Source organism: Diplotaxodon limnothrissa, linkage group LG6 (assembly GCF_057381915.1).
Source record: "Diplotaxodon limnothrissa isolate DT_005_m linkage group LG6, D_limnothrissa_male_GT1.1, whole genome shotgun sequence".
NCBI classification, from domain to species: Eukaryota; Metazoa; Chordata; class Actinopteri; order Cichliformes; family Cichlidae; genus Diplotaxodon; species Diplotaxodon limnothrissa.
Genome location: NC_140601.1, coordinates 15,843,534 through 15,867,550, shown reverse-complemented (window position 1 = coordinate 15,867,550; position 24,017 = coordinate 15,843,534). Strand labels below are relative to the sequence as shown.

The window sequence follows — 24,017 nt, the reverse complement described above, 5'->3', positions numbered from 1 at the left end:
AACAGAGCTTAGGGGGGGATTATGGATTCACGCCACTTAATATCATGATAATATCTCATCTTTGAGACATTACACAGTCCCGTTATCTGTTAGGAGTTATTGCTAATCTGCTCAAGCTCTAAACAAATATTTAGGTCATTATACTACAGAAATGTATAATTATCTGAATAGTGCTTTGAAATAGACTGGGCAAAAGTACTTCCTGTGGTGCTAATTAGAAACTGTGAATATGTATGTGAAGTCAAGAGGAATCAGAAACCAGCATGATAATTAGCCAATGTATATTTTCCTCTCCTTAGTTTGCAGATTGCTTGCCTACCAATAATAATATTTGGTGTAAAAATTGGAAATTATTCTGTGAAAGAGCAGAGAATATTCCGATTATGATTGCAGGAATAATTAACTGAGGATAAATCACGTAGCCATGTTTCTTTTTAACAAGTTAGGTTGCTTTCTGCTTCTTGGTTGCTGTTCATGCTAAAGTGGAATATTTGTCTTTAACCCCAAATAGGAGGAGACCCACTAGGCCAATTTGCCATTGAACATATTCAGAATGAATGGAAGGTCTCTGTCAGGAAGCCCCTGGACCGTGAAGAAAAGGACAATTACCTCCTTAACATTACTGCCAGTGATGGCATCTTCACTGCCAAAGCTGTTGTAGAGGTCAAGGTGCTGGATGCCAATGACAACAGCCCAGTATGCGAAAAGGTAAAGTCCTCTTTGCTCTGGTTCTGCTCTTAATTTCAGTTTGCTGTCTTGTGAGTTTTCTTGGTTTTCACTTTGATTTCTTCCCCTCTTCCGTTTTCCTCCTCCTGTACCTGCCTTCCAGTCTGTGTACAGTGAAAGCGTCCCAGAGGACTCCCCTGCAGGCAGGCTTATTTTGCAGGTTTCTGCCACAGACGCTGACATCCGCTCAAACGCCCAAATCTCTTATGAGCTCCAGGGAGTTGGATCGGAATTGTTCATCATTGACTTTGTCACAGGTGTGTATCTGTGGGGTAAAAGACATTTGCTTAACTACTGCTCTGTGGAAAAAAAGAGAGCGTTGATCGTGCGGTGTTCTAAACTCGGTGGAAAAGCATGTGCTCTGTTTATATTTTATGTGAGTAATTTGTCTCTTCTTTCTTTATGAGTCCATCTGTGTCCGCAGTCATTGAGTTAGATTGCTTTCCAGCTGTGTTGAATGCATTTATGATTATTATGGGAACAGTATGCAGGACACTCATGCTAAAGCCACTCATGAAACACGCTTAGCCCTCTGCTTGGAACAACACGATCTGAAAGACAGCTCAGCGTGACAGCAGTTTTATGTTTTACATGAGAGTTGTTGGGGAAAAAAGTTATTGTTTGTGTGTCTGCGTGTGCGAGTTTCAGTGGATGCAAATTACTGTATTGTCAGCATTGGAAGAAGCAAGATGGTTTTCTTGTGCCCTGTTGTTATTTACTTATTCAAGAGCCAAGAACATTTCCCTGCAGGGCAACTGATAGACCCACAGTGGCACTAAAGTACACAGTTGCAATACTTAAGATTGAATTTATGGCCACTATACTTCTTTCCTGCAAATAATTTCTTCTGGGAGACCCTCTAAATCAGAGATTCACTCTGACTGCTGTGTTGAAAAAAGAAACCACAAAAGAGGAAAAAAGAAAAACCACAGTGCAGGTTAACCAAAGAAGTATGCAAACAAAACCACTTGGTTTGAACAGCTATACAGCACATCTGCTGTTTCACAGAATCCTTGAGTATTCTGCCTTAATATGCGGAGGCTGACACCAGAGCAGACAATAAGGCAACAATGTCATCCCGCTGTCTTTTGGCAGCCCTCAATTTCGAGTTTTCCAGCAGCAGGGCTACTGTTATGCAGCGGGAGTGTGATTTATTATTATTTTTTCAGTGCAGACAAGTAGGATTATTGCTGATGAGACCCGCCAAGAGGCTCTGGAGTTTTCCAGAGCAGTTGTGGTAATGTTGGCTGCTTGGTATCCCAAGACACTTCCAGGCTGCTTTTAGCTGCCAACTCTGATGTTTTCCTTCATCATCCCGCTCCCTTCGCTATACTCTTCGTCCTCTCTTGCTTCAATTACTTATTTATTCTCCTCTCTACGCGCTTGAAAGCCTTCAGTTATTCGGATGGTTTTCACTTGGTTAGTAAACAGTAGACAAGAGGGTTACATTTCTTTAAAATGCCTCAGGTTTGTCCACTCATACATAAACTTAGCATTTTGATTGATTTTTTTCTCTTTTTTTCTTGTACACATTTGACTTTTATGTTGTTCTGACACCGACTCTTCCCCAAGAGCCCGTGTCTGCACTTTTGCATTTCTTCTCAAAACCTTCCTGTCTTACCTTCAGGGGAGCTGAAGACCTCGCAGCCCCTGGACCGAGAAGAGAAAGACGAGTACAGGTTTAAAGTGCGTGTGGTGGACGGAGGAGGGCGATACTGTGAATCTGACATTCATATTATTGTGGAAGACGTCAATGACAACCCACCGCAGTTCTCAACTGACCCCTACAGCATCACCGTCTTTGAAAACACAGAGACGGGCACTTTTGTGGCAAAGCTGTCAGCGAACGATTTGGATACTGGTGAGTTTTATTCTCTGGCACATTCTAGGTAGAGGGCAGCTGTTATTTACAGTGAGGTGGAAAATCATAAGAACGATCTTGCGCAACTGTAAAATTGATGCAAGTCTTTATTGATAGAGATGTGCAGCAATAAAGCGATAATTACCCATAGACAAATTTCATTTGAACACAGCAACTATCAGACACTGCTGCTGTAAGTGCCGAACTTTATTGCACATATGAAAGCCATAATTTGACAGATTTAACACTGAAACAGCAGGTCCTTAAGTTTAGACCGTGATTAGTTTGTCATTACACCACTTTGCTGGACCAAAGGATGACGTATAAAAACCCAGCAACTCATGAAGCTAATTTTAGCATCCTGTATTGGTTGATATTTTAAAACTAAAACCCCTGAAAAGGCTGTTTGATATGAAAAAAGTCCCAAGCCAAAAAAATTCACCATTTTCATTTCTACTGATCTATGAAGAAGACGCGGGTCATCACTTCCTGTCGCTTCACACTTGGAGAGATTTAAAAAAATAATTGAAAAAGAAAAGAAAAGAAAAGAGAAGCAGCCTTTAAACTCCGAGTTGCTGAGTATCAGTCTTTTCACACTCCTTGCCTCACACACGTTCATGCAAGACTTCAGATCCTTCTATTCTTTCTCATACAGAATTAAGGGAAGAATACATTATATTGAGAATGCTTTAAAAAAAACCTTCATAACAAATCTCTCTGATTAAACCAGCCTATTGGACCAGAACTCAGTAATAAAATGTGTTTTAGGCAAACATTTAAGCTTCCAAAAATGCAATAATCTCAGGAAGCTGGTAAAATGTGCTTAAAATGCAATTAATGGCAACATATTGCATTGCTCACGATCACAATAAAAAAGCATATGCACATGTGATACGGGACTGTGCTTCTGAAATACCCTTTAATGGGTTGGAATAAGCAGTGCTGACTTGCTATGAACAGGTTATTATCTCACCATTGTGGAACAGCATCGCACTAAATGGCAAGAGGGAGGGATAACAAATGTGAATTTTCATGAATGATCAACCCCTCAAATTAAAAGCTCTATTACACTCTAATGAAATTCTTCTCTCTTCAAGTCGAATTCTCAAAAGAGATGATTGCAATTTTCCATTCGCCTGGTGCAAAGCCACGGGGCCACATATTTATCTCAGGCGTCTCCTCCTTTCAGCAAACATTGCCAATCACTAAGAGGCTCACACTCGGGTAGGCCGGAGAGCTTGAAGCGTGCAGTTTAAGTCTTTTTTTCTTTCTCAGGAAACTAGTGGACCTTCCGTTCCAGATTGCACCTTGGGTTTAATGAAGCAGAACACTCTAGCTTGAAAAACCATTTCAGCCTGTTAGCTGACTATCGACACGGTCTCTTTTTGTTTCCCTCCCCTTTTTTTGGTGGGGGGCCGGAGTGACAGCTTGACAGAATGAAAAGGATGCTAAAACTGACTCCCTCAAGGAGAAATGTTAAATGAAAGAAAAGAGAGGGGAAAAAAGCTGCCATTAAGACATTTTTCCCTGGAGGCTTTGATGGCAAAAAATTAACTTTGCATTTGGTACATCTGGGCTAAGGGTACTTGAAGGAAGGGTGGAGGAAAGAACAGTGCTCCCTGCAGTTTAGCCGGGAGCAATAATTATTTAGACATACACTGCATGAGCACAGAGAGGCATTTGATCAGTATTTCTCCTGCATATGGGTGTTTCACACATTTCTTTCCTCTCTGTGTGTCGGCCTAGTATATTTGATTTAGTTGCAAGCTTGAAGCACAGCTGGCAAATCCCAACCAGACACACAGGGTGTACAAAAAAAATAGGCTTCATAGCTGACCCAATTCACTCCAGCTTCAGTCAACTGTCTTTGTGGCCGACGCTTAAAATGCAAAGCCTAATGTAACCCTCTTCCCACGAGGAAAGAGTTGCTTTATCTTTTTATATTTTTCACTGAGTGGACTCATTCTTGGCATTTGCTGCTATGTGCCATGGCCTTCGTGATCGCTGTGCGATGTTTGATATTTACCCACATTGCCGAGCCACTATTCGACCCACTGTTACAATCTCTGAGAGGCCGCACTTATCAGTGTGGGATGATTATGAAGCAGACAAAGATTAAGACCCAGACTGATGCCCTTGATCTGTGATAAACTTTGGAATTTCTTCTCTGATTTTGCTTTGTCCTTTTATCACTCTACCTTGGTCAGAGTGTGTCTCTCTCTTTGCTCTCTGCATTGCCCCGTCAGTTGTTTCAGTGTGGGGGCATTTAATTATATTCTGCTTTGCCCACCTTGTTGCTGTGTAAGATTCAGACACGCTCTTCAAGTTTGTTACTAAAATCATTTAGAAAAATAAGAAAATTCCAGGGCAAAGCTAAGGAAACACACAAACACACACAAAACAGCTCAAGTTGAGTCAGATGATTTGTATTTATTAAGCACATTTAAAAACAAGAGTTGACCCAAAGTGCTTTCTAGTCAAGACAGATGAATTTAACAGTCCCGTTGTATGTGAATACAAATAGATGAATACAAGATTTTAAAAAAGATAAATAAAACATGGCACATAAATGAATAAAAGCACATTAAAATGAAGCAAATAGACAAAATTAAGTGCAAATCACACTAAATGGTTGTCTTTCTGACTATATTAGTTCTGAATGTCTGGACCTGTTCAGCATGTGACAGCTGTGATGCTGCAAAATGGCAGGATTGCTCAGCAACCTTGATTTTATATAGGAATATAGCCAGAACACAGCTAGATGACAAACAGAACTGAAATCCTTGTTGTAAAAGAAAATAAGTCGTGGTCATCAGCACAGAGTCACTCAGACTGATTGTAACATGTTGGCACATGTTTGCGTTTCTAAATTAGACACAAATTATTTGCAAGCCTTCACTAGCTTATCTGAGAGTGACTGCATTTGTTTGGAGACAGGTTGCTTACCTGTAAGATCAAATGTGGTCACCTGGAGCTGACCTCCTTCCAACTGGTTGCTGAACATGAAAAAAATCAGTGTAATCACCAGGCAAACACGGATTTCTTTCCGAGTTGCACAGAAGTCTATTTCGCTCTGCCACGACTGAGCCGTAAAACAGATTTATGTGGGTAAAAGTCAGCATTAATGATAACACAAGAAGCAAAATAAAGTCTAAAAATAGAAAGGTAGTGCATGTAATATAAGAAAGTTCACCCGTGATTTAATATACAAATTATATATTTGGTTTGGTTTGGCTTTGGTCAGTGAGCTATATCCAAGCTGCTGTGCAACACATAAACATGCACATCTGTTTAACTGGCCTCAGTAAACAAAACACAGAAAGCACAAACTTCTTGGTCTCTCTGTAAAACAGAGCGGTCATAATACTTGTTAGATATTTACTTTCAAATGCTTGAAATAGCACCAACAGCTCAAACCCCAATCGCGAGCTCCAGCTTTCTGACTCGAGTTAGCAACAATGAGGCCTGTTGCACAGCAGTCAGCCACAGCTGCCTGTTAGCACACCTGTGAACCTGCATGTGCTAACCATTTGAAAACAGGTTAGCAGTATAAAGAGCAAACTCCAACCGTACAGTTATTATGAAGGCTTAGTGACCACACCAGCTTTTTGCTCTGGGCTATAAGCATGTTTGTTGGCTCACTTTTGGAGCCAGACTCATGAGACCATTCAAGGAACGTTTCAGTTTTTACCATTGAAGTGTTGCCTCTCTTTTCACCCTGCTTGTTGCTACTTGTTCACGAGGCCACTAATTAATAAGTTCCACTTCTGGTTTCATATGAAACATTTCTGCTGTGTGACCCACATAAACCCACGATCATAAACATCGGCGGATACAACAAGATAGCCAATAATAATTTAACACAGTTCACTTAACCACTGTAAAGCAATTGTCCTAAAGATGATCAGAGCAGATGAAGGTGATGAGAAATTATATAAGCAGGGTTCCCCTTGGCACTCGCTCCAGCATGGTAATGAGATCTACAGAGGATGGGGGCACTTACCTGATAAATGGGAATATAATAGCATATTCAAAATGGGGGCCACCTGCAGTAAAGCATTACGATTATTATTGTGATCCGTCTCTGTCTTGTTTCTGGGACCGTCTTGCTTGTGGGAGGACATGAGTTATGACTACTGCATGGATTAGAGATTCAGAGCTCCTGTTTATCAGAGGCTGTGTGAAAGATGGATGTTTTAGAAGGGCATAAGAACGTGACATTTAACTATTCAACAATCAATACGTCTATGTAGAAATCAATATGCTTGTTTATGTCCTCCATTTAAGAGTGTTTCTCTTTATGTGACCATCAGTTTTATGGTGCGTAGCTCAGATGTGTGGAAGTGAAAGCAGCATGAGCTCAAAGGAGTTGTAACTGAGAAGTGTTGTATGATGACTAATAGGAGTGATTGCCATTGTAATGCAATTTTTAAAAAAAGCATCATCTTTTTTGTCACCCCAGGCCTGAATAGCAACATCCTCTACTCACTGGTTGAGTCCGCTGATGGATTTTTCTCAGTTGACGAGTCCACTGGTGTAATAACCCTGGAGCGTCCCTTGGACCGCGAAGTGCAGTCAGTATATGAGCTGAAGGCCCGTGCCAGTGACCAGGGCTCGCCGCGTCTGTCCTCGCTCTGCCAGGTGGTGATCTCCGTCCTGGACATCAACGACAATCCGCCGGTGTTTGAGCACCGTGAATACACAGCCACTATGTCTGAGGATGTGGCCGTGGGTACTCAGGCGCTCAGAGTGCACGCAGCCAGCCGAGACGCCGACGCCAACGGCGAGATCACTTACAGCATCATCAGCGGGAACGAGCATGGCATGTTCAGCGTGGACCCAAAGACTGGTATGTGGTAGTTTTTTTTATATTTGTTTTTTGAATTCCTGCACCGGCGTTGTAGGCTTGAAAATGAAATCATCTTTGTTGCAACGTGACAGATGTTGTTGCATTTAACCCTTTAATTCAGTCCCAAACCCCTGGGCTGGTCCATGAGTCGTTTGGTACCGGGCTGCCAGAGTTGAGGCTCGGCTGTGAAATTTATGGTTTTTGGGGTTTTTATTGTTTTTAGCATTAACTTGGTTTTCCTGGGTCTTTCCTGTGTGTTGTGAATAAATCTTCTGTTTACTGGTTTTATTTTGTTGTATTTATCCACGACACCTTAAAGACCGGTCCGTGAAAATGTTGTTGGACATAAACCGGTCTGTGGTGCAAAAAAGGTTGGGGACCGCTGCTTTAATTGTCCTGGGATTGCAATGGCCCATTTGCCAAATGGGTCATTTTGACCATAGGACAGAAGAGTTAAATAGATTTTGCATTTTCTTCCTAACCTTTGTAAATAATTTTGCTGTGGATTTAATATACAAAAAAACCCTTGGTTTGTTTCCAAATGGGCTGTGATTGGCTAGTTTCATGATTACAGTGAAACACCAAAGTAAGAAAATCCCTGGTTATGTTTTAACTCAGTGTAGCTGAACAGGATTTAGTTTTTGAATGCCAACTCAGTGCCAGTGATGGATGATGTTTTGACTTAAGGTGCATTTAAGCTGAAAATGTTTGCATGTGAAAGTATAAACCCACTTTAAAAAATGACAACATGCAACAAAAAAAAGAACTTACCTGCTAGATCCTCTCTACATGTGCAATATTAAACATTAAAACACTGTGGTTGCTGCGAGACAAATATGTGTTTTGTAATATTTAGATGATAAACAAAAATACATTTCGGAGTCTTTTTAACAGCTAGATACATTTCTGGTTTTGTGCCTCAGGTGACGTCTTCGTGATTGAGCCGCTGGACTATGAGGCCTCTCATGAATACTACATTACAATAGAGGCTACAGATGGCGGTTCGCCACCGCTCAGCGACATGGCTACTGTGAACATCAACCTGACAGATGTCAACGACAACAGACCCGTCTTTAGCCAGGACGTCTATACGGCCGTCATCAGCGAGGACGCCGAGCTGGGAAAGACTGTGATGGCGGTAAGAGCGCACGCACTGTCTTTGGTATACAGCAGGTGCTCGTTGTGGGGAAACAACTGTAAAGGTACACACAGGGTGAGAGACATTTTTCATCTCTCGCTCTGGACTTTCCTCCAGCAAAATCTGTCATCTTGTTCACCTTCTCACTCTGTTGCTCATTTTCTCCCTCGCAGCCTTTCTCTTCTCTGCCCATTACTCACTGAATACTATCATATATCTGCCCCTGTGGCAAATCACCATCTGGTGGAACGGCTAAATTAGGACCAATGCTCTTCATGCTCACTGCATCCCTGTTCTCGTGCACTATCTGACACACATGCTCGGCGAGTTTAATTAAAAGCATTTGACTCATTAAGCCCTTATCCTAGATAAGCCATTTGCTGCCTTTTGCAAGTTAAATTCTCACTCCCATCGATTTCTGTCTACCTCTGCTGCTCACCCATTCTTTCTCCCCTCATAAAAGATCTCTGCTTGTGGCCATTTATCTGTGTGTAATGTACCTGAATATAAATTATCCATCAGAGAATTTTAATGCCTGCCATTGTCTCATTCTTGTAAATCTTTACTGTCTGCTGATTTCCCCGGAGATGTGACGCTTGGTCGGTTTTAAGACTTAAGCATGTGTTGATCTTTTTGTGTGTGCGAGTGTAGCAGTGGTGTGAATGGAAGATGTGTAAGTTTGTATGCCCTAGTGTTACATCAGTGGAGACTACAGCTAGCTTCTGTTTTTTAGATTACACAGCACTCTCCCATTAAATATGCTAAAACATGAATGAAAATCACAGCAACTAATCGAATCATTTCAGTGATTTGCTTGAAAGCCCCTTATTTTAAATGTAAACAATGTAAACTCTTTAACAATAAATAAACTAATATAATGTTTACTAAACAGGTTAGCACACCGGTTAATTGTTCATTAGGAGTATCTAATCTTTAGATTTTATTCAAATATTGATAAAACCTGATCATTGGACACCTTTTTTCTACATGTAGACTTGGCCTTTCTGAACTCCCAGGCCAGCGATTGAAACAACTGCAATTGAGTGCAGAGGACACCGCTGATTGACATTTGACCCTGTAGTACATGCATTAGAGTTTTATCTGATTATTCTCATCTGATTATTGCTGATCATTCTTTGAAAATGAGTTTTATTTCACCTCTTTCTGCCACTTTCAACCACTTCAAGACACTGTAGTGTTTGAGCACAGAAAGAAATGCAAATATAATTATCATGTTTTTTTAATGCAGCGGGTAATTGTTTAAAGCTGATTGAGAAACAAGGTTTTCAGAGGTCATGTTAGAATAACATGTACAAGCAGCCTCTTTTCAAGGGCTGTTGATTGATCGATTGTGGTGTTCATGTTTGATTGATTCAAAGGTGATGGCTGAGGATTTTGACGGACCTTCATACAACCACGTGCGGTACTCCATTGTGGCCGGTAACCAAGGCAGCCCATTCACCATTGATCCGGTCAGAGGGGAGCTTAAAGTTGCTCGCCAGCTGGACAGAGAGAGAGTAAGAGAAACCGCAGATACAATGCTGACTGTTCATACACAGTTTAATCCACCTAGGAACTAATTGCAGTCTATGCAGAATCCAATCAAAAGTCATGTCAGGTCTAATAAGGAAGCTTGTTTACCGATTTCTGCTTTATTGCATGCAAAAGCAGCTTCGTCTGTCTATGGTAATTCTCCCTCTCTTTCTTTCTCTCAGACATCGGGGTATACTCTAACAGTGGTAGCCTCAGACAATGGGGCACCCCCTCTTTCCAGCAGCGCCATGATCAACATTGACATCTCCGACATCAACGATAACCCTCCCCTTTTCTCCCAGGCCAACTACAGCCTCATCATCCAGGTGAGAGGGGGAAAGGGGTCAATGCGGATAACTGATTAGAGTTGGAAAGGAAGAAAAAGAGGAGGAGGCGTGGTGGGAGGGGAAGAGGGGTGCAGTGGACACAGAGAGAGGGATTAACAGGGAGTAATAATAGAAGACTGCACGACTAGAATGTCAAGAAGCAAGTTGGAGGATGGAGCAAGAACAGAGGTGAGGAGGGGGATAAAGAGGAGGGTGAGGGAATTGAAAGACACAGGCTGCATTTTAAGTATAAACTGGCAGATGGGGATGGAAGAAAGGGAGGAGTGATGGACAGTGGGAATATGGAAGATACTAAGCTAATAAAGCACGACTGACTGAACTGAGGGAGGTGCCTGTAATTCAGTTTTTGAGATTAAAAAGGAGAAGATTCAAAAGACAGGGGAAAAGAAGACTCATTTCTAGTTTTTCTCTCTATTTAGAAGCCTAAAAAAGATAAATTTGGGAGATATCATGAAGAGGCAAAATATATATTCCAAACAGATCAAGCACTTCAGGATAGGATCTTTATTTTACTTATACCGGAGCCTTGATCAAAGTATGGTACAAAATCCCACAAAAACAGAACAAGAAAAAAAAACCTAGTGTGCAGATACTGTACGAACAATAAAAAGATCCGTAGTTTTTTGCCTATTTTTTTCCCTCAAGAAGAAAAAGTCTAGTTTTCACTCAGGGCTTGAAAGAGTCAACAGAAAGACAGATTTGAAGCTCATTCAAGGACAGAAAACAAGAATTCTGCCTATAAAACTGTCATCTTCCTTTTTATTGTTACTCATGAGAAGCCTACCCGCAAGTTTGTGGACAGGCTCTTAGACCAGATAAATAAAAATAGAGCTAAGCGTCTACAGCCTCAAATCTTTAGTTAAGCCCAGCAGTACTTGGAGCTAAACGCTAGCATGTATAGTGTAATGTTTAAAATGTTTATCGCCACAGCTGCGAAAGTTAGCTGGTGGCTTTGGAGCTGAGGTTGGTGGGAACTGTTTGGCTGTAAACCAAAAGCATTTTTCAGATACAAGTTTTGACTTTGTGAAGGCGGTCAGAAGGATTTATGGACGCCGAGTCAGCTTCAGTGTTGCAGCACAGTTGCGTTTTCTGAGCAAATATCTAACACGTTTGAAGTTAAACATCACAGCTTCGCCATAACCACGTCTTCTCAGCACAGTGTTAAACACACCTCTGCTGCTTCCCACAGGAGAACCGTCCAACAGGCACGAGTGTTCTTCAGCTCACTGTAACCGATCGGGACGCTTCTCACAACGGGCCACCTTTCACGTTTGCCATCGTCGCTGGGAACGACGGCGACGTTTTCCACATCAATCAGCAGGGAGCTCTAGTGGCCATGGGGGTGCTGAATAGAAAACATAAAGAAAACTACCTACTGCAAGCACAGGTGAGTCGAGGAGTCCAAGGAGAAACCGGAGTTGAGAGGTTGTATCGATTTAACCATCGAGCCACAACAATCTGATCTATCTGTCTTCTCTCTTTTTCCTCTCTGTACCTTTACTGTCACGCACCCACATTTTGCCAACTACTCAGTGTTCCACCCTGCATCTCCTTCCTTTAAAGCTTTTAAATGTATTCTAAATTCAGCTTTTATAGGGTGGTGTAAGGTGCATAAGGCAGCAGCATCAGAGTGCATCTCACAGGAGAATAGATTTTTTTTGATTTAGCTCGATCACGTGTCACGTCAGAGGAAGGAACAGAGAAGAAATGTGTGGGCAGAAAGGACATGAAATGTGTGATGTCTTGTTACACACAAGATGCACACTCAGATGTGAGTCATCGTTGTTTTTCTCTCACAGAGCTGATGACCATCTCTGTGAAAGTGTGAATGCTAAAATGTATGATGTTGATGGCTTTAAAATGGGTTACACCTACAGTATGGAGATGCAGTGAGATTAGGGATGTGAGCAGCACAAGAGCTTGATTGCCCTCTGCTGTTGGAATAAAGATTAAACTCGGATGCTCTCTCTGTTTTTTTCTTTCTCATACTCAGGTGTCAGACAGTGGCAAGCCACAGCTCTTGTCCACCACCTTCATCAGCGTGCGTATAATTGAAGAAAGCGTCTACCCTCCCGCCGTTCTTCCTCTCGACATTTTTGTGTCGACCGCCGGCGATGAATACCCCGGAGGAGTCCTGGGCAAGATTCACGCCACCGACCAAGACATCTACGACACTCTCACCTACAGCCTCGCTCCTTCATCCTCCTCGGATGAGAGCAGCGGCTTGTTTTCTGTGTCGCCCTCTGACGGCAAAATTATCGCCCTGGGTCCTCTCGATGTGGGGCACTACCCTCTTAACGTGACGGTGACTGACGGACGCTTCACCACGCCGGCTGACGTCACCGTGCATGTCAGACAAGCAGCTCGTCAGGCCTTGGATAACTCCATCGATGTGCGCTTTGCGAATATCGCGCCCGAGGAGTTTATTGGGGACTACTGGCGCAACTTCCAGCGAGCGTTGAGAAACATTGCCGGAGTTAGGAGGAGCGAGGTTCAGTTAGTCAGCCTGCAGCCTTCTGAGCAAGGAGATCTGGATGTTCTGTTGACTCTAGAGAGAGCTGGCAGTCCCTATCAATCTCAGGAGGTAAGACTAGGAAGTAGTCTAACATATTTGCACCGATAACAGTTAATCTGTCATATATGCCCTCGGCTCGATAGATTTTTTTTCCATTGTGGCCATGTTGACACAGAATGGGAGGTAAACACAGGTGATACCATTAATGAGGTACAAGTGACAGGTAACACCTGTGTTTACATACTGTTTCGTGTCAAAATGGTTACTCTAAAAAGGCGCTACTACTTGAAACCGAATCCAAATGATATTAAAAAAAGGGACTTCTAGATCGACACATTAGATCTTGATGAATGCAATATGCTCAAGTTTAAACACTGTGTAAGTTACTGGGATCAAAAGGGCTGATTGAGCTTTCAAGAATGTTGTGCTACTTTTGAAAGACTGACTCAAGAATCCAGAAATTCAGTATTTCGTCAGGTCAAGTCCGTTGTACTCGAAGCTTTTGGGTTCTTCTTTTACAGTGAGAATTAATGATCAAACACGCCTTACTTTCAAACAGCTCCTTGAGAAGTTTGAACTAACTGTGACTTGTTTTAAAAATGACTAACATGTATCCAATTTTTTTGCTAATTAATGTTGCCAGTTAGGCAGGTGATAGTCACAAGTTCAGCCCCGGCCTTTAACCCTTTAAAACCGGTCGGAGCGGGCAAGCTCCGTTTTGCGTAACTATGTTTAAATCCCGGTAGCTCTGCAACCACGTAAGCTAGCGCAATCATTTTTTTTGCATATGAAACCGTCAGCTTGTTCTCGGTCACGGTTTCCTTCCACATATAGCTTTGCAAAAACTGCATAAAAAGCGCTTGCAGCAACAAAAACATAATATTCCAGAAACACGCTTTGCCGATCCGATCAGCTGATCTTAACACTTCCTACGTTGGAATAGACGTCAGCGCGAACCATCACATGTCCGCCATGACCTGCCCGAAACCGGAAGTGACGTCATTTTTGCGAAAATGTAGTTTTTTACCTTCAGGGCCTATACAAGCATATACTGGTGTTTTTAAAGGTTATGTTTGACTTTATGACTTTATGTGTCGTTTCTGAGATGCTTAGGACTCATATTGCACTGCTGGAAATAGTTTATTTTGATGCATATGCTGTTTTTTTTGGAAATTTGCACTATAAGATTTATTTTCGTTTTTCCTGCAGTGTATAAAAATTGGTGTATTTAAAAAAATAAAACTATGAAGACACTGAAAATAAATTTCCTGTGGTGGGAAACTAGTTTTTGCAACTTTTTTGTATTTACAGTTTTGAGGGATAAGCCTCTTAAATTTCTCTAACTAGAAATATATGTTAAAAAAGCAAAAACATTTTCAATTTTTTTGTAGTTTATTGCACGTTTTTGCAATTTATGTAATTACTATGCACTTAATGCATACATATTATTAAAATTTGGGCTATAATGGTTGTATTGATGTATATCAACTTGAAATGCTCCCAAAAATGGCACTACAACATGTAAAAATATAATATAAGCTCTGGTGGACTTGGTTCTATGGTAGGTCTTAAAGGGTTAAATGACTTCAGCTATTAATCACATATCAGAACTGATTAATTTTCCATTGACTAGTGAATAATTAGAGCACTCATTTGAACAGTTTATCGAGTGTTTTGTTTTTTCCAATTTTCCTCAGGTTGTCTTCCGGAAGCTGAACTCCTCTGCGGCTGTGATTGAGGAGATGACGGGCATCCGCATCGTGCGGGTGGCGCAGAAGCTGTGCGCGGGCCTGGACTGTCCATTACACTTCTGTGATGAGGTCATCTCCCTGGATAAAAACACCATGTCCACTTACAGCACGGCCCGCCTCAGCTTCGTCACCCCACGATACCAGAGAACCGCGACCTGCCAGTGCGAAGGTTCCTGATTACACCTCATGCACCTACGTATTTGCTCATATATGGTTTGGTAGATTTCCTAATCTTACCTGCGCTATTTTGGCATTTAGGTGGCAGATGCCCCGTGTTGAACAACCTGTGTGAGAACAACCCCTGTCCTGAGGGTATGGAGTGTGTGGCAGATCCCAGAGACACTGAGTACAGTTGTGTGTGTCCTGAAGGCAAAAAAAGCAAATGCTCCGGTAAGACTATCTGTGATTTGGATATTCTGTCTAACATTTTCTGCATTTACACTGCTGTTATGTCTTACTTGTACATTTGTTCATCCTGTGCCAGATGGCCACTCGCTCACATTCAGTGGAAATGGTTATGTGAAATACCATCTGATGGAGAATGAGAACAAGGAGCTGATGAAGCTATCCTTGCGACTCCGAACTTTCTCCAGCCACGCTACCGTCATGTATGCTAAAGGCACAGACTACAGCATCCTTGAGGTGTGTGCAAACCTATTTTCCAGCCCCATATTTCACTCATGGGTGTTTTTCCCCCTTCTGTCATTTTTAAAACTGAATGGAAAACCTTGCTAATCTTGAATAAGCCTTTGCATTTCTTAGCCCATCTCTGTATTACTGCTCAGCATTTCCATATCAGAAGGGTCTAAAAAACCCATGACTGACCCGACTTCTCTCGAGACCAGCCAGCCATGTGTACCAACCAAGTATGCTGAAGGGTTCAAGAAAGCCATTTTAAACCTTCTTTCACATGAGGGACTATGGGAATGTGGTGGTGGGTTGAAAAACACACACACAAGAGCTATTTTAGTAGTGGGAGGGAAACAGAAAGCAGTTTTCCACACATTCCTTTTTCGAGTCTGTCTGGTATAGCCGTCAACATGCCAGACTTCAGAGGAAGAACTGGGCTGGCTTAGACACAGATTTAGTTTAACAGGCTGCGAGCTGTTTTTTTTGTTTTTTTTTTCAGAGGCTTGAGCAGAAGTTTAATTGTTTTATAAAGCTGTTGTTTTTCTGTAAAGCTCTTCGAAAGCCAGTAAAGTGGAAGTGTCCTGTGTGAAAAACTGATTTAAAACAGTGACTCAGTGGCTTTTGAGTCTCAGTGTTGAGATGAATGACCTGGTGTGATATGTGCAGGATGTGTAGCATATTCTAAAGCTATATTTTCTGTCCATGAAACAGATCGTGAACGGCCGTCTGCAATACAAGTTTGACTGTGGCAGCGGCCCCGGGCTGGTGTCGGTCCACAGCGCTCAGGTTAGCGATGGCGAGTGGCACTCCGTTTCCCTGGAGGTGGACGGTAATTATGCTAAACTCGTGCTGGACCGGGTGCACGCTGCCTCCGGCACAGCCCCGGGCACTCTGCGGACCCTCAATCTTGACAACAGCATTTACTTTGGGGGTCACGTACGCCAGCACGCCTCCCCTCGCCACGGACGCAGCCTGCCTGTCACCAACGGGCTGCGTGGCTGCATGGAGGCCATCACCCTGAATGGCCAGGAGCTGCCTCTGAACACAAGGGCTCGCTGGGCCCACGCTGTGCTGGAGGACATCGTGGACGTGGCTCCAGGCTGCGCGCTCACACCTGCCGAGAGCTGTTCTAGCAACCCCTGCACTAATGGAGGGAGCTGCACCTCGCTGCCTAATGGAGGTAGGTGGAGTCCTGCTTGGCTCATTGCACTCACTTATTTTCCAGTCCTTGTGCATTTCCTTGAGTCTGGTTTTCATTGAGAAGTTTATCTGATTATGTATCGCTGCCTTTCAGACATATTAAATTCCATTTACCGGCATCCAAGGAATAGCACAGATTTTCAAATTAAGACGCGAACCGTGATTTTAATCTGGAGCAGCTGTTAGGTCTGTTACCTGTCCTAATTCAGATGTTCTCTGCTTAATAAGGAAAAATCTACTAAATACTAAAATCATGTTTTAGTGTAAACGCTTCATTCTGATGTACGCCTGTTGATGTGGATTCAACACTTCTGCATCTGTTTCACAATAAAAACCTGCCAGTGGTTCAGGGGCATAATTACAGTCTTGCCATTACTAGAAGGCTTTTGGTAAAACATCTGCAGGATGTTTTAAAATCACACCAGCCTATTTTAGAAAAAAGAAATAGATTTATGATGACAAAAAACGTCAGTTTGTTATTTTGCTCATTGACCTGTTTTTCTAAACTCTTCAGGCTACTTCTGCAAATGCCCCACTTCGTTCATGGGCACACACTGTGAGATCCCCATAAGTCCTTGTGCCTCCAACCCCTGCCTGTATGGTGGCACCTGTGTGACCCGAGGAGGTGAATTCTACTGCCAGTGCAGAGGGCAGTACTCAGGACCGAGGTACTGCACTGTTTTATGTTTAATCTTGATAATATGAACATTGTGCGCAACATACGGGATGATGTTACTGGCTTGCTTCACATCAGCTAATGCAATTTTAATATTAGTTGTTACTGTAGGATTTGTGCACATCTAATTTGGAATTTGAGGCTTCATGCTGGAGTAATCTTGTTGTGAATGCAGGTGCCAGTTGGGGCCGTACTGCAGAGACAACCCTTGTAAAAACAGCGGAAAGTGTATCGACAGCTTGGACGGTCCCGTATGTGAGTGTGAAGCAGGCTTCCAGGGAGACAGGTATGTCAGTGTGGAGCTCAAATAAGCAGTAACACCAGTTATTTGAATTCTCCTAGTAGGTAGATCTTATGTTTTGCAACAACTGTTAGAAAAAGCGTCTTTTTTGCCCACAAACAAACCTCAGTTGAAATTCATACATGTTGTCCAGGTGCCTGAGTGATGTTGATGAGTGCATCAAGAACCCGTGTGCCAACGGAGGACAGTGCCAGAATACGTACGGCTCATATAAGTGCAACTGCTCGCAGGGTTTCAGTGGAGCAGTGTGTGAACTCCAGGACGTTCACAGCAATAATTTGGTCTCCAACTCCTGGAACATCGGTTTGGAGGAGGTGATAGGCATTGTTGTCTTTGTGTCTAGTATCTTCATACTGGTCCTCCTCTTTATTATCATCCGCAAGAAGGCCTGTCGCAGAAGGTCAAAGAGCGAAGATGACGACAAACATCCTGGAGGTTCGAACGTGCCTCACTCCTTCCTCCAGAGACCTTACTTTGATGCCAAATTCAACAAAAACATCTACTCAGACATCCCTCCTCAGGTGCCCGTGCGGCCTATCTCCTACACTCCCAGTATTCCAAGCGACTCAAGAAATAACTTGGATAGGAATTCATTCGAGGGCTCCACCATACCAGAGCATCCCGAATTCAGCACCTTCAACCCAGATCCTGTGCACGGGCACCGCAAAACCGTGGCCGTGTGCAGCGTAGCGCCCAATCTCCCTCCTCCCCCTCCATCCAACTCTGTCTCAGACAGCGACTCCATCCAGAAGCCAAACTGGGATTATGATTACGATGGTAAGTTTGATTCCAGCTGTTTTTTCCCAGGAGTTGCACTGAGCTTCAAATGAGTATGATTAGTGTCTCATTATGCTTAAAACATGGGTTATTTAGCAAGTTTCGGATTCCTTAAGTCTCCAGAGTTGTTGAGTAGTAAAAGTAAACTAGACTTGGTCACTTAACGTCTAAATGGTGATATTTGACTTTGTATAAAGCTGCCGCACATGTTCCAGTCAGCACTGGCTATTTTCACTCCTGTGAATGCATCGCTGACTGTCTGTAGATGCATGTGAAACTGGACGTCTGTGGAAAAAAACCCGATATCTGGATTCTCATGAATTCATCAGCTTGTGTTAAATACACTAGCAGAGCATTCAGCACTGGTGCACTGCCAAGTAAACAATTTTTATCAAATATCTGTAAAACTATAAAAATCCTTCTGGCAAAAAGCATAAAGGCCAGCGTATATGAGCACAAAGTTATTTTGGAAATCCAAACTACTTATTATAAAGTATAAAGTATAAATATTATAAAGTCATTAGTTTGATTCTTTTAAAACTACACTTACTACATTCAGTGTAAAACTTGAGCGAGAAGGAAAAACTCTCTTTTCACAGTAAGAAACCTCCAGCAGGTCCAGACTCAAACACACAACAAGAACAACAAACGACAACAAAAATCTGCCAGGGGCATGTTCTATATTTAAAATGTGTGACTAAGATCATACTTCGCCTTCTGTTCCAGCTAAAGTTGTGGATTTGGATCCGTGCCTGACCAAGAAGCCTGTGGAGGACAGTGCCTGTCACCCCTACAACACCAGAGGCAGCATGTCTGAGGTCCAGTCCCTCAGCTCCTTCCAGTCTGAGTCTTGTGATGATAACGGTATGCTGCCATGTTTAATTTGCTCCTCTGTAGCATTTAGAAAAAAAAAGAAAAACTAACAAGACAGCGCAGTTTGAACGTTTCTGGCACATGAATCTATGAGATGCATTGTTTTTGTTTTCTGTTTGTTGCTTTTTGTTCCTTTTCTCTGATCGGCCTGCAGGATTTTGCAACATTTGCCTTTGTCTTGTTGATTTGAGCGCTAACACTTTTCTCTCTGCATGTACAGAATGGATGACCCAGTAGTGGCTCTAAGGGTCATTTGTCCTGTTTCTTTTGTTTTTGTTTTTTCTCTTTCTTTTTTGCTGCGGGGCTTCAGCTCCCATATGGATCAAATCAGTCCACAGATCCAGAACAAGGTTTTAAATAGGGGTTCCGGCCTGTAAGTCCTCGATCACTACCGGTACAGACAGAAGTAATCACTGCAACTCGTGTTGTGCTATTCTCTGGGGATTATTCACACACACAAAAATAAATACAAATTTGACCTTGTTTCCTGTTCTTCTGGCCCCAAGTTCACCTGTGTTTAGCTTCAAAAGGAGTTTGATGACTTACTTAAACGGCAGTTATATTCTGTTTGTTCACACATCTGCGCTTTGTTTTATTTTATTTTTTATTTACAAGCATGCCTTTTTCTTCCTTTTGTCCCTCCTTTTTTGTTTCCTCATATTTTCAAAAAATAGCTCCAAACGGATGTTTCAAGCAAACATCAAGGAACATATCAAAAGGGTATACAAGCACATTTTATGTTCTCCCATTTCTTTCCCATGTCATACTTAATTACTTTTCATCATCGCTTAGATATCACGCCGGGCACTGTGCTGCTCATAAGTCATCAAACCCTTCATCCGCGCCTTCGAAAGTGACAGCAAATCCAAATTTGAATTAGAAACGGAGCGTGTGCAAAATAGGTAATTTCTGCTTTCCTGCTGAATGTGTGTGCGTGTTTTCCACACGCACACACATTCAGCTTTTCTCTTAGCTGGAAATGGGTTTCGATCTCTGGGGAATTTCACTGATTCTTCCATCTGTACTGTCAGTGGCACCCAGTAGCATCTCAGTTTGTTGTTGTTGTTGTGTGTTATCCTGCACAAACAAAACTAGACCCTCCTATCCTCTCCCCCACTACACACAAACACCACCGCTACCATCGCTCTATTCCCACCATTGTGCTGTGCCGAACCATTAACACCGCCCTCATTCCCCCAAACATTCAGCATCAATGCATAAAAAAGCAAACGAGGACGACGTTTGTGGGACATGTTGCTTGTGTTGGCCTCTCTCCCACCCCTGTGCATTCCATATGTGTTTTTATTTGTCTTTGATAAATGATAAAGAGCGTTTGTACTAATGCTAAGCTCTCTTCCACCCACTCCCCCCCCTGTCCCCCTGCCTCTCACAAGCCTCCATTGTGACAGTTATCCACCTTGTCAACTCTGCTGTTGACACGGTGGAAGGAGAAGGTACTCTTCCAGCTTCCATCTGCCGCTGGTTTTTGTCCTCTGTGTTGGGATGTGAAGTGTAGGCTGTTAGAGCTGCCATTATCTTCCACTGACAAAACCTCACCGACTAGAACGTCTCCTTTTTTTGTGATTCAGAAGCTAATTAAAAAGATATGCACAAATCAAATTAAACAAGCAGCTCAAGTGTTGCGTCCTCGATTCAGCGCTGAGCTCTTGTGCACCTCGAGAAGTCGGTCTAAGAAAATGGCAGAGCTGTTGTGCACTCACTGAACTGTCGCTGCCTCAGTCATTATTTGCCCTTCAGTGTTCGCTGTCCTCATTTCATTCATGTTCCAAGGCCGATGTTCTTTCCACGTAGATTTTAATGCGACTTGTTCTTTCTCTTTTTCTCCCCCTTCTCGCCTCATGTAAAGAGTCTTTTTTGGCTCATGATCTCAAGAACCCAAGAGGTGACTTGTGTTTTTTTTCTTCTTTGCTTGCCTGGTGTTGCCCTGATCCCATCCTCTGCAGTTTAACCACTAACCCTGAACCCTAATGAGGAGAGTTTAACCTCCTCTCTAACGTGGCTCTGGAGCTTTGTGGCCTGATAAGGTGTTATTGTTTGCATTGTAAGGTTATATATATGTTTCTACTCCTTCAACCCCCCTGAAAAAATCCTTTGCATGACATACATGAGTATATGTTATATGATCAAAAGTGTTGCTCAGTAACTAACTGGAAGTATTCACAGTTTTTTATGTTTGTCTGTCTGTGTTACTGTTGTGTGAGCTTTCTGAAAGCCATGGCATCTGTTTTAAAACAGGTTTTTTTTTAGCTTTGAAATAAGAGGAAAATCACACAGTCGGACTTGAGACTTGGGGCTGTAATGTACACGTGGGTGAGCCGTAATAATTAGGATTATTTAAATCATATCTTTTAATTTAATTACAAGATTTAATAGAAACGCTCAGAAGCAGGGCTGACTCTTTGGGAATCGCTCCCATAGACAGGCGAAAAGATGGCTGTACCCTCGGTGATGTCATCCAGATTCAACTGAAAACAAATAATGGAGTCAGAACACCATCCTCCCGTACACTTCAGACAGCCTTCAGAGGGGATGCAGGTTTTTAGGCACTTCCACATTGGCTTCATTTTTATGTTCAGCTCTGTATTTTGCTGCTTTGTCAGCTATACACCCATGACACAGTGATAATGCCCTCCTGGCCACTTGGAGTTAGTTCATTGCCCTCAGTGATCTTTGATTAGATAAATGTATGCATGCATCCCTGAGATCAGGATGACTCACCAGCAACAGTTTAAGGTTGTAAAGGAAGAAAAAGAAATCACATTATAATCTTATAACAAAAGATAACTAAACAAAAACACAGGGAGACAGACTATTTTTGTTGTGTATTTTATTGTGTCTGTTAACTTGTGAATCATGTCTGCTGAGTGTGTCTGATCACAGAGCGTTGTGCAGTTTGTTTAAGCTCATTGTGGTGCGTGACTTTGACCTGTGTTCCTCCTGCATGGTGTGGGTTTTTAACATTAACCTGAGAGCATCTGTGCAGCTTTTGCGAGAGAGCAGTGATATAATGTGTGTGCTGTGGTCTCTCCTCCTCAAACAGGATATCACTGGGACACATCTGATTGGATGCCAAGTGTTCAACTTCCTGGAATCCAGGAGTTTCCACAGTATGAGGTTGTGGAGTCACCCGCCCCTCTGTACAGCGACCCGAGTGCCATCGACACCGACTATTATCCCGGCGGCTTTGACATTGAGAGCGATTTCCCTCCGCCGCCAGAGGACTTCCCTGTAAACGACGACCTCCCGCCGCCACCATTGCCAGAGTACAGCGACCGCTGCGACACCCTGCGGCCCCTCGGCAGAGACTTGGACCCGCCTATGACCGGTCCGGGCAGCTCAGGCGCCATCCGCCAGCGCCCAGCCCTGCCCGAGCTTTACAGCCTTAACCAGTACCTGCCGCAGCACTCCTTCCCAAGTGACGGCGGCGATACCGAGGGCCTGGGCACCACTTCAGCCTCCGCCACCCCAGCCTCCACCTTGGGTAACAGCGGTTACAGAGGAGGCTACCCTTTAGGTTGCAGTCGGGACTTTGACTCCTCTGCTCTGGACAACATGTCCATGTCTCTGTACACGTCCACAGCCTCTTGCTCGGACATGTCGGCGTGCTGCGAGGAGTCCGAGGTGATGATAAGCGACTACGAGAGCGGTGACGAGGGCCACTTTGAGCGGCTGTCCATCCCGGCGCTGGACTCCCAGCAGCACACTGAAGTCTGACACTGGATCCAAACAAAAGTGCCTAAACCCACAGCTACACCTTATGTTCGCCCCTGACCACCACAGACACTAAACACGCACAGAATCTGGACCCACACACACACAGACACACACTGACACATAAACACAGGGGTTTGTTGAGACCGGCTGAGAAGGCCGTTCAGCTGAGAAGATCTGAAGAAGTTATAGGAAACTCTCTGTAGCCGCTTTGCATCTGCTCAGCCCAGCCCAGCCCCCCCCCCCCTCGCTTTAAGTAGCTGCCATCATACACAGGAAGTGGATTGTGCTAAGGATCGACATCTCAACGTGCAACAGGAAAAACATCACGACAAAAAAAAAGAAAGTAAATGTCTTTGTTTCTATAAACAAAACCAAGCAAGATGTTTTTATACAAGTCTTCATTTTCAGTGTAAATTTAAATGTACAGTTTTGATTTCAAAGTTTACTAGGTTTTGTAGATATTCTATGCTTTTATTTTCAACAAAAAAAGTTAAATGGTGTGACATTATCAGCCTTACTGTGCGTACATTCATTAAGAAAAAAAAGAAGTGTTTAAAAAGAGAGATAAAGAGAAGAGCGTGACTTTTCTGAACACAGTGTACTCGTAAAGTTTGTTGTCTCTTGCTCATTTCAAAAAGGGTCTTCAATGAACGACTGCATATTCTTGTGTTGTTTATTTTTTATTTGTTTGTTTGTACATTTTGACTTTGGAACCTCTTTATTTTTCCACCAAGAAAATGGGACCCAATATATTTATAGTGCAGAGTTATCCATGGACACGTGACTTTTTCAGGTGTCTGTGTGTGTCTGAGCAATGCTATGGTCTTGTTAAGGTTTTTATTGAATACTGCCACAAGCTCACGCTTTCCTACTGGCAATAAATTATTCCTAATAAATACTCCGATGTCTGCGTCTGCCTTATTTTCTCAGCGTGTTTACAAGGTAACTACGATGCATCACTCTGTTACAGTACTGGGGATATAAATGTATTTAGAAAGGGGAACTCTTACAAACCGCTCTACACTTTATATCTTAGTTGTTTGGATGGATGATTTCAAACAAAACTTAAACGATCACTCAGCAGAAAAATTAATCTGAAACAGTT

General features: G+C 42.8%; 1 protein-coding gene across 2 annotated transcripts in view; it reads left to right on the top strand.

The window, feature by feature from the left end:
* The window catches only part of fat1a (FAT atypical cadherin 1a), a 79,642-nt gene extending 55,862 nt beyond the window's left edge, over positions 1-23,780 (top strand). The window contains exons 11-29 of one of the 2 annotated variants that reach the window (XM_085356863.1): positions 512-708; positions 830-983; positions 2,354-2,587; positions 7,050-7,436; positions 8,360-8,574; positions 9,954-10,091; positions 10,290-10,433; positions 11,644-11,841; positions 12,448-13,038; positions 14,667-14,889; positions 14,979-15,110; positions 15,205-15,362; positions 16,062-16,530; positions 17,065-17,218; positions 17,402-17,512; positions 17,661-18,304; positions 19,031-19,168; positions 21,045-21,080; positions 22,239-23,780. In XM_085356863.1, coding sequence (XP_085212989.1) covers positions 512-708; positions 830-983; positions 2,354-2,587; positions 7,050-7,436; positions 8,360-8,574; positions 9,954-10,091; positions 10,290-10,433; positions 11,644-11,841; positions 12,448-13,038; positions 14,667-14,889; positions 14,979-15,110; positions 15,205-15,362; positions 16,062-16,530; positions 17,065-17,218; positions 17,402-17,512; positions 17,661-18,304; positions 19,031-19,168; positions 21,045-21,080; positions 22,239-22,912 — 4,997 coding nt within the window. In that variant the 3' untranslated portion in view covers positions 22,913-23,780. The remainder of the gene's footprint in view (positions 1-511; positions 709-829; positions 984-2,353; positions 2,588-7,049; positions 7,437-8,359; positions 8,575-9,953; positions 10,092-10,289; positions 10,434-11,643; positions 11,842-12,447; positions 13,039-14,666; positions 14,890-14,978; positions 15,111-15,204; positions 15,363-16,061; positions 16,531-17,064; positions 17,219-17,401; positions 17,513-17,660; positions 18,305-19,030; positions 19,169-21,044; positions 21,081-22,238) is intronic. The other variant, XM_085356864.1, reaches the window with a different exon arrangement.
* The last annotated feature ends 237 nt before the right edge of the window (positions 23,781-24,017 follow it).